This window comes from Spea bombifrons, chromosome 6, assembly GCF_027358695.1.
Source record: "Spea bombifrons isolate aSpeBom1 chromosome 6, aSpeBom1.2.pri, whole genome shotgun sequence".
In the NCBI taxonomy this organism is placed as follows: domain Eukaryota; kingdom Metazoa; phylum Chordata; class Amphibia; order Anura; family Pelobatidae; genus Spea; species Spea bombifrons.
Genome location: NC_071092.1, coordinates 18731774 through 18742437, shown reverse-complemented (window position 1 = coordinate 18742437; position 10664 = coordinate 18731774). Strand labels below are relative to the sequence as shown.

General features: G+C 43.0%; 1 protein-coding gene across 1 annotated transcript in view; it reads right to left on the bottom strand.

Moving 5' to 3' along the window:
• Positions 1 to 5518: 5518 nt before the first annotated feature.
• GPRC5D (G protein-coupled receptor class C group 5 member D) overlaps positions 5519 to 10664 on the bottom strand; it is a 36056-nt gene continuing 30910 nt past the window's right edge. Inside the window, exon 4 of the mRNA XM_053469086.1 lies at positions 5519 to 5780. Coding sequence (XP_053325061.1) covers positions 5685 to 5780 — 96 coding nt within the window. The 3' untranslated portion in view covers positions 5519 to 5684. The remainder of the gene's footprint in view (positions 5781 to 10664) is intronic.

The window sequence follows — 10664 nt, the reverse complement described above, 5'->3', positions numbered from 1 at the left end:
TTTTATATATTTGAGATGAATGGTAATAAATGTGACGTGGAAAATATTAACAGACGATAACTTAGTGTACTTAGTTTTTCTTTTTTGAAAGTATAATATGTTCTTAAGTAACAATATTATATAACTGAAATAAGGAAGCATTATTAATATAATGTACTAAGTTATATATTTTATATTTTGTGTGGAATATTTATATGTATGTATGTATTTTTGTATGTTTTCATAATAATAATAACAAAAAAAATATGCTGTGCAATTTTGGGCACCTATTCTAAAGAAGGATATCATAGCACTAGAAAGGGTGCAGAGGTGGGCTACAAAATTAATAAAAGGAATGGAACACTATAGTTATGAAGAAAAGGTTAACACATTTAAATCTGTTTAGTTTAGAAAAACGGCGCCTCAGAGGGGATATGATAACATTATATAAATATATTCAGGGCCAATACAAACGATTGTGTGGAAATCTGTTCATAAACAGGACTATGCATAGGACACGTGGTCACGCGTTTAGACTGGAAGAAAGGAGATTTAGTCTAAGGCAGAGGAAAGGGTTTTTTACAGTAAGGACAATAAGGATGTGGAATTCTCTGCCTGCAGAGGTAGTTTTATCGGAGTCTGTACAGACGTTTAAACAGCAACTGGATGGATACTAGGAAAAACATAATATTCAGGGATCGATCCAAGGAGAAATCTGACTGCCATTTTGGGGTCAAGAAGGAATTTTTTTCCCTGGTTAGTGCAAAATTGGAAAGAGCGAAACTGGGTTTTTTTTTGCCTTCTTTTAGATCAACAGCAACAAATTAACAGATATAGGAAAGGCTGAACTTGATGGACGCATGTCTTTTTTCAGCCTATATAACTATGTAACTATGTAACTATGTAACAGCTAAACTGGCAGTTATTTTTCATTCTTTAATATTAGCCCCTGCTGCGGATATATATTTATATTAGCCCCTGCTGAGGATATATACTTATATTATACCCTGCTGCCGAATTACATAAAAATTATACCCTGCTGCCAATATATATTAATATTAGCCCCTACTGCCGATATATATTATTAGTCCCTGCAGCCAATATATATAAATATTAGCCCATGCAGCCAATATTTATTGATAATAGGCCATGCAGCCAATATTTATTAATATTAGCCCCTGCTGCCGATATATATAAATATTAGCTCCTGTTGCCAATATATATATATAAATATTAGCCCCTGCTTCCGATATATATTAATATTAGCCCCTGCTGCCGATATATATTATTAGTCCCTGCTTCCGATATATATTAATATTAGCCAGGGGCGTAACTAGAAACCTCAGGGCCCCGGTGCGAGAATCTGTTAAGGGTTTTCTTACACAAACACTCCTCCAGGGGAAGCAAACAACTCCACAAATTCCCCTCTCCATATCTTCTCCTTAACCTCAGACTTTAGATGAGCCCCCAGAGGCCCCGCGAACCAGACGTATGCAATATGCCTCACCCCCTCTGGTACACTGCCCTCGGCCCCCTTTATTTCCTCTGCTCCCTATCGCTGCCCTGAGGCCTTGGTCGTCATATCCCGATGCCCAGCGGTGAAGCTGCGCACCTCGCAGCAGGACAGAGAGACTGAGGCCACGTGCTCCTACCACAGGACTTCACCATGGTAAGTGAACTGCAAGATAGTAAGAACGGGGGGGGGGGTAGATAGTAGATAGTAAGAAGGGGAGTAGATTGTAAGAAAGGGAGGTAGTAAGAATCTTGAAAGAGAATGAGAATGAGTAAGATAATTAATGAATTAATGTGTGGATGAATTGTGTGAATGCGTTAGAGAATTAATGAATTAATGTGTGGATGAATGGTGAGAATGGATTGTGAGAATGCATTAATTAATATGTGTAAATGATTTGTTTGAATGAGTACAAGAATGAATCATTGTGTGAAGGAATTGTGAATGAGTGACTGTATAAGTGTTTTGTGTGTCATAGATGTATAAGTGATTTGGGGAAAGGCAAAGATGGCCCAAGCAGGGTGTTTGAGCTTTGGGGATGGCAAAGATGGCACAGGCAGGGTGTTTATAGGACAAAGATGGCACAGAGCAGGCTGTTTGGGGACAAAGATGTCTTACACTGGGCTGTTTGGGGGCAAAAATGGCTCACGGTGGGCTGTTTGGGGACAAAGATAGCTTAGGCTGGGCTGCAATTTGAGTGTATAATCTGGGTGCTGGTCAAGTTCTATATGGACACCAGGGCTGGCTTTGGGCTGTGAAACCTGGGATCTATACCTGTAATTTAGTTTATTTTTATCTATACCTTTAATGCTGAGTTTAAATGTGATTTCCAGTTGATCTGCACCTGCAAAGCCGGATTTGTGTGTTATTCTGTTGATCTATATCTGCTATGCTATGTTTCCATACATTAGTTATGTATACCTGGGTTTGTATATCTTATTTATTTGATCTATACCTTCAGTGCTGAGTTTACATGTGATCCCCAGTTGATCTATACCTGCAAAGCTGGGTTTTGTGTTAATCTGTTGGACTATACCTGCAATGCTATACGCCAAGTGTTGTTTACATGTGTTGTTTATTTGATCTATACCTGAACTACAGGGAGGAAGGCAAAGAGAGATGTGGCTTAGTGAATGGGCCTTTTCAAAGTCACCGCAGAGTCAGAAGGAGGGAAGACTGCACTGACTCACAGTCTTCCCCTAATCTGCAGTCAGTGTGCCAAATATTTCATTTTTTTGGTGTGGAAGCGGAGGGAATGATTGCATGCTAGGGTGTGTAGAAGGGGTGCAAAGGAAATAATTGACTAGGGTCCAATTTTCAAAATATAAAAAGGGAAATTGTTTTTGTTACAAAGATTGCATGGTTAGCTGTTTTTTTCCCCTATAATTTATGTATTTAAGGTACATTATTGTTACCAGTGTTTCCAGTTATATATTATTGTACTTGTTTGCACTTGCACATAAATAATCTCTAATTAAAACTAGTTGTTTATTACAATATTTTTTCCATTTCTTTTTTGTCGAGGGGGGGTGCCAGAGAAGTAGTTCGCACAGGTCGCCTGAACACCTAAGGCCGGCCCTGTGACCACCTGCCTAATATTGTCGATGTCCCCCTTTCGCCGCTAAAACAGCCCTGATCTGTCCGTCGAGTCATGGACCCCACTAAACCTCTGAAGGTGTGTAGTGGTATCTGGAAGCAAGATGTTGCATCTGGTAGCAGTCCTGTAAGTTGTGAGGTGGGACCTCCATGAATACATCCTGGTGCCATATGTTCTGACACAGCCATCCACGTGATGTAAAAAAGAAAACGTGATTCATCAGAGCAGGCCACCTTCTTCCATTGTTCGGTGCGACGGTTCTTAGGTTTGTGTCCCCATTGTAGGCACTTTCAGCAGTGCACAGGGGTCAGCATGGGTGCCCTGACTGGTTTGCGGCTACGCAGTCCCATACGCAACAAACTGAGATGCACTGTGTGTTCTGACACCATTCTGTCAAAAACAGTATTAACCTTTTTAGCAATTTGAGCTACAGTAGCTTGTCTGTTGGAGTTGACCACATGGGCCAGCCTTCTCCCCCCATGTGCATCAATGAAAGTTGGCCACTCATGACCCTGTCGCTGGTTCACTGTTTTCACTTCCTTTGACCAGTTTTTATTGGTACTGATCACTACAGACTGGGAACATCCCTAAAGAGTTGCAGTTTTGGACATACTATGACCATCACAATTTGGCCCTTGTCAAAGTCGCTCACATCCTTATGCTTGCTCTTTTTTCCTGCTTCTAGCACATCAACCTTATGGAAGAATGTATACTTGCTGCCTATTATATCCCACCCACTGACAGGTGCCATGATAACAAGATTTATTCACTTCACCTGTCAGTGGTGATAATGTTATAGCTGAACGGTATGTGCACAGTGGGTTATTGAATAAAACAAAGCATTGCACTGGAATAAATAAAGTTTATTTGAACTACAAACAAATGCTTTTCAGTACATATGTCAGAGTTTCAGATTCACAAGCTGAACTTGCCCATAATAGGAAATCTCTAATCACTTAGCACATGAGATCAGGATATATTTATGATCTGAATAAATGTAACAAGAAAATTTAAATATAGTAGAATATTATGTGTTTAACTAGTGTTTCCAGAAAGTAATAGCAAATCTGTACTCTATTTGACTTGTAAAGTTTATATATTAAGGGATATATATATTACACATGGAGCAAAGATTTTATAGCTAATTACAGTACTTTCTTGTAATGAACCTTATTTCACCCTCACCAGCACTTTTGACAGCTTCTACCAGAGGAAAGGGTGATTTAATGGGGAATGCTTAGGATCATTGCCAAAAAAAGGCTCTTTCTGAGGCCTGAGGTGGATTTGGTCAAATGGCAGATAAACTGGGGCTGTATAACACTTAAGTGAATGTGACACTGATCAACATTTAAGCATAGACAACCCCCACTAGACAATGTTAGTGTGTTTCAGAAGTGGCAAAAAAATCTGTTTGTAAAAAAAATATTTCAAGCAGCAGGCAAATTGGCTGAATTTCATTCTAACCAAGCTAAACCAGTTAGGTCCCACAGCAACGAATAATAATAACCTGGCCATTCAATTTCTAGCAATCCACCCAGAGTTGACTGCAAATCTAATCATGGAAGTTGCTCTGAAGGGGTTAACGTTTACCCACAGCCTCTGTTAATGCCCGCCCCTCCCAAGCGCCTCCATCCTATTTGGCTGATTTTAGAGAGAAAAATAGGGACAGGGATCATGAAGACTATTGTAGGGGTGAATCCAGAGCCTGATCTTAGGCGGGGCGTGACATTAACGCACCCAGACACTGACAATAACACAACCCGACACATCAGCTCACTTGCACACAGACACTGACATTAACACAACCAGACACTCAACAACAAACACACATATACAATGCACACAATAACATATCCACACTAAGATACCAACATTCATGCTAACATACACTAACATACCCACACATACACATACTAACCCACAGACACCCGCATGTACACACACACACCAGTCACCCACACACACTAAAACACAGACACTTACATTAGCACAAATGCACACAAAAACTCATACTAACACACTTATCCAGAGACCCACAGTAGTACACCCACCCAGACACATAAACTTATCCAAGCGCTCCCTTTTTGGCATATGGGCGGACTTCAGGGCGGTCCCTCTGATTTGTGTGTGGGTCTGGGCCAAAACCCATAAAATGGGTGAGTGGGGCATGCTTTAATGCTGCTCATGGGACCCAGGGTTTATCTGCAGCGACCTGGAGAAGCGGCTATATAAAGTTGGAGATGGAAATATAAAGCAATTGGCATTTGTGAAAATTAACTATTTTAGATAAAGTGCACCATGGTCTTGACATTCCAAGGATTTATCTTTTTTAAATGGGCACTTTAACCAGCGACACTTGGCTTACAGGAGGATTGCATGATTCCTTTGTGCATGTGCTAATTCACAGGTCATAATATATATATATATATATATATATATATAACGCTTATACACATACACACAGGGTGCTAGTTGCCCAATGCAAGAGGTACAATAAGCAAAATCTACTGTCCATGTTCTTGTTAAAAGGTTATTATGCTGGAGTATTGGAAGGCAGAAGGCAGAAGCTAGTAGATCTCTCAAATAGATTCTTAGCTACATATCACTAAGATCATGAGATCTATAGTGCATAAATGAGTTTTGGCACTGTTGTGGGCGAGGTATTGTGAACTCCTTTGGGGATTCCATATCCTGAAACGAGAGAGAAAACAAACTTTTTTTTTATACACAAACTGAAGTGATCATGCAACACAGTTATGTTAAAAAACACTTATTTTCTGTACAATACATGTGGATAATAACCAGATCAACTTCCGCATTTCTTCTTTGTCTCTTCTGTTGTAATCAATATGTGATAGTGACCTATGCATTCATATGTCTAACTTATAATTCCATGTGATTCCCAATAGTAAGAAGAGTATGCAGGTAGTTAGAAAAACTATTTTCTTGCCTTACTCTGGGTAGGTGTATCATCTACATGTTTGCTATTTTTTTGAGACTTTTGAGAGCTTCTGAACCATGTCTAATGTCTACCAAGGACCCATATTGTGAGTTCTTAGGCATACTTGGCTGGTATGGCAGCACCTCTTGAGCAGTCTGCGTGTCAGGACTACCCGTACAATGGCACTTACCGCAGGAGTTATTCTGCCCAGTCCCCTGATACAAAGGGAGAAGCCCCAAGTAACAGAGAGCCAGGACTTAGAGGATCCCAACAGTAAGGCCTAGTACGGGCAGGTAGATATAGGTACTGAGTAAACAGGTTAAGGAATCTCTGGACGAGCCAAACTGGTACAGAGAGCAGGTAGTCACACAAGCCAGGAGTCGAGACACGGAGCGGGTAGTCAGACGAGCCAAACTGGTACACGGAGCAGGTAGTCAAACAAGCCAGGAGTCGAGACACGGAGCGGGTACACTGGTACACAAATCACCGAGCAGAGGTACAGAAACTCAATCCAAAAAAGTAAACAGGCAGGCAGAGGGTCAAAATAACGAAGATCAGGAGTTCAGCAATATACGAGGTATAGGACCACAACAGGGTGCAGGAGGAATGAATTTCCGGCTTTTTAAAGCCGGCGCCAACCTAAAACCCCGCCTCCAAGCTGACGTCACGGCCGAGCCCTCAGCCATCCCTCACCACCCCGATGCCAGCCACGCGGCATAGCCGCGCCCCCAGAGTTCCTGTGGTAGCCGCCAGAGGAGGAGGTAAGTATGGAGGCCGGGGGGACCTCAGACTCAATCCCTTGAGTTCCGTGCCAAGGTAGTCCTCCGGTACCGGGAACCCGACGTCCGCGAGCGGCGATCCGCCCGCCGGAGCCGGGTGCCGGGTTATCGGGCGCCTGACATCTGCGAGTGGCGGTCTGCCCACCAACGCCACTTCGTACCCCCACTTCGAGGCCCGGCCGAAGGCCGAAAACATCCTGGTTTATCGGGAAATTTCAAGTGAAATTTCCGAAGTAAGGCGGGAGCATGGACATTCTTAGAAGGGATCCAAGACCTCTCTTCAGGACCATTACCCTTCCAGTGCACAAGGTAAAACACAGAACAACGAATGATCTTGGAATCAAGGATAGCCTGTACTTCATATTCATCATGAGAGTCGACAAGGAGAGCCCCAGGACGAGGAGTAAATTTAGAGAAACGATTACAAGTGAGCGGTTTAAGCAAGGAAACATGAAAGGTTCTAGACATTCGGAGAGAGGAGGGAAGAACGAGTTTATAGGAAACAGGATTAATTTTACGAGCAATACGAAAAGGACCAATGAAACGAGGAGCGAGCTTCATAGAGGGCACTTTAAGCCTAATATGTTTGGTAGACAACCACACATGGTCACCCCTAGAATAGGACGGAGCAAGCCGCCACCGACGATCAGCATGTTTCTTATAGACACGAGAAGCAATGGTCAGATAACAACGAACTTGAGCCCAGAGGGAACGGAAACGGCGAACGTAGGAATCAACGGCCGGAACGGGTGAGTCTTGCAATAGGACAGGGGTTGCAGAGCGATGAAACCCATAATTACAAAAAAAAGGAGAAGACTTGGAGGCGTCATGGGTAGCGTTATTGCGGGCAAATTCGGCCCAGGGCAAAAGCGACGACCAATCATCCTGGTGATCGTTCACAAACAAACGTAGTTATTGTTCTAAAGACTGATTAGTCCTCTCCGAGATACCATTAGATTGGGGATTATATGCGGAGGAAAAATTAAGAGAAACACCAAAAGATTTACAGAACGATTTACAAAACAGCGCCGTAAATTGAACCCCACGGTCAGAGAGACAATCTGTTTGGGAACACCATGGAGACGAATGATCTCCCTAACGAATACAGGGACCAAATCCGGAGCGGAGGGTAATTTGGGCAAGGGAACAAAATGAGCCATTTTAGAAAATCGATCGACAACGACAAAAATAACAGTGAAGCCGCGCGAAGGAGGAAGTTCGACAATGAAGTCCATGGCCAGATGAGTCCATGGACGGGAGGTAATAGGCAAAGGAAGTAGTAGACCTACAGGCTTAGAATGAGAGTATTTAGACACAGCACACGGAACACAGGCAGCAACAAAGTCATCACAGTCACGGATCATAGTAGGCCACCAGAAGTGTCTACGCAAAATGTCGCAGGTACGGCGAGAACAAGGGTGACCGGCAGGCAGAGACGCATGAGCCCAAGCTAAAACGTCGGGACGGTCAGTTTCAGGAACAAATAGGGAACCGACAGGCCAGCGACTGTGGACGCAAACAGTAGACTGGGCAGCTAGGATACGAGAGAACAAAGGAGAGTGCAGATGGGTAGTAACTGCAGCAATGATCTGTGAAGGAGGCACAATGGGTTGAGGAGGCTTGTCATCGGATTCTGAGACAAACTGACGAGAAAGAGCATCGGCCTTGACATTTTTAGAACCAGGACGGAAGGAGATGAAAAACTGGAACCTCGAGAGAAATAGAGCCCATCTAGCTTGCCTGGGATTAAGTCCCTTGGCCTTGCTGAGATACTCCAAGTTTTTATGATCAGTGAGGATGGTAAGCGGGTTCCTAGCACCTTCCAAGAGATGCCTCCATTCCTGCAGAGCCATGATAACACCGAGAAGTTCACGATTGCCAATGTCGTAATTGATTTCAGAAGGAGAAAATTTTTTCGAAAAATACGCACAAGGATGGAGCTTGTCACGGAAATCTTTTCTTTGTTAAAGTACTGCGCCAATCCCAACCTCAGAGGCATCGACTTCAATGATAAAAGGCTTGGAAATGTCCGGATGACGAAGCACAGGGGCTGAAGCAAAAGCTTGTTTAAGGAGAACGAAAGCATGAATAGCATCTTGAGACCAGTTTTTACAGTCCGAACCTTTCTTGGTCATTTGGGTGAGAGGTACAACAATTTTAGAAAAATCTTTAATAAGTTTTCTATAATAATTGGCAAAACCAAGGAATCTTTGAAGGAGTTTTAAAGCACACGGTTGAGGTCAATCAGAGATAGCCAAGAGTTTCTTGGGGTCCATCTCAAATCCTTGAGCCGAGTTAATGTAACCAAGAAACGACACTTGGGAAACTTCAAACAGACACTTCTCCAGTTTAGCGTAAAGATGATTTTGACGAAGCCGTTGAAGGACAATACGAACGTGTTGACGATGGGACTGGAGATCGGAAGAATGAATTAGGATATCATCCAAGTAGACTATTACAAACTGAAGAGAAATATCATGAAAAATGTCATTAACAAATTCTTAAAAAACAGCAGGAGCATTGCACAGTCCAAAAGGCATGACGGTGCACTCATAGTGTCCCATACGCGTGTTGAAGGCAGTCTTCCACTCGTCACCCTTACGCATACGAACTAAATTGTAGGCACCACGTAAGTCCAATTTAGTAAAAATAGAAGAACCTCGTAGACGATCGAACAACTCAGGAATCAAAGGCAGTGGATACTTATTCTTGAGCGTAATAGCATTTAATCCACGATAATCAATACAAGGTCACAAATCGCCATCTTTTTGGGCAACAAAAAATAATCCAGCGCCAGCAGGAGAGGAGGACTTGCGGATAAAGCCTTTCTTTAGATTGTCTTTGATGTAGTCCTCTAATGCTCGGGATTCAGGAATCAACAAGGGATATACTCTTCCTCTAGGAGGCATAGTACCAGGTAGGAGATCGATCGGGCAATCATAAGGTCTGTGGGGAGGCAGGACCTCCGCGTGTTTTTATCAAAAACGTCCCGAAAGTCATGGTAAGCCCAAGGTACAAGTGGAGGAGATATTGAAGAAATGGAGGTGCGCGTTGAAAAATTAGAAATACACCGATTATGACACGTATTACCCCATCCGAGGATGTCTCCCGAAAGCCAGTTGATAGAAGGATTGTGCAATCTGAGCCACGGAAGTCCTAAGACGATAGGGCAAGAAGGAGACGATATCACATGGAAGGAAATAGATTCTTGATGCAGGATTCCCACAGACAATAACAAAGGCGACGACTGCTGAGTGATGTAGGAAGGATGCAACGGATGGCCATCAATAGCAGAAATAGCGATTGGAGGAAACAATTTGGAAAGAGGAATTCGATGTTGAACAGCAAATCCAGCATGGCGGAAGTAGAAACCTTCATCCCAGGCCATTCCAATGAAATGGGGACTAGAAAACAATTCATGAGCTTAGGAGCAGTGGAAGCTTCACCCAGACAAGGCTCCTTCACTTGGACTGGGTGCGGTAGTATAAGCATAAACCTTCAGACCTACGACGGTCCCTCTCGGCAGAAGATAATTTGGTAACCCCCAGCTGCATAGGTTCCTCAGTAGAAACCACGGGAGAGGCAGAGAATCCAGAGGGTGCACCAGGAGAAGTAGATCGAAAAAAATTTCTGCCAATTTTTTTGGCTCTCTGTAACTGTCGCTAACGGATGCGGTTGTCGAGTTTCAAGGCCAAAGAAATAAATTCTTCCAAATCCGGAGGGTGATCACGAGTGGAAAGTTCATCTTTTAAACGCTCAGACAGTCCATCATAGAAGGCAGCAATCAGGGCTTCACTGGTCCAGCTGACCTCCGCGGCAACAGTCTTAAATTCGATGGCATAATCAGCTACAGAA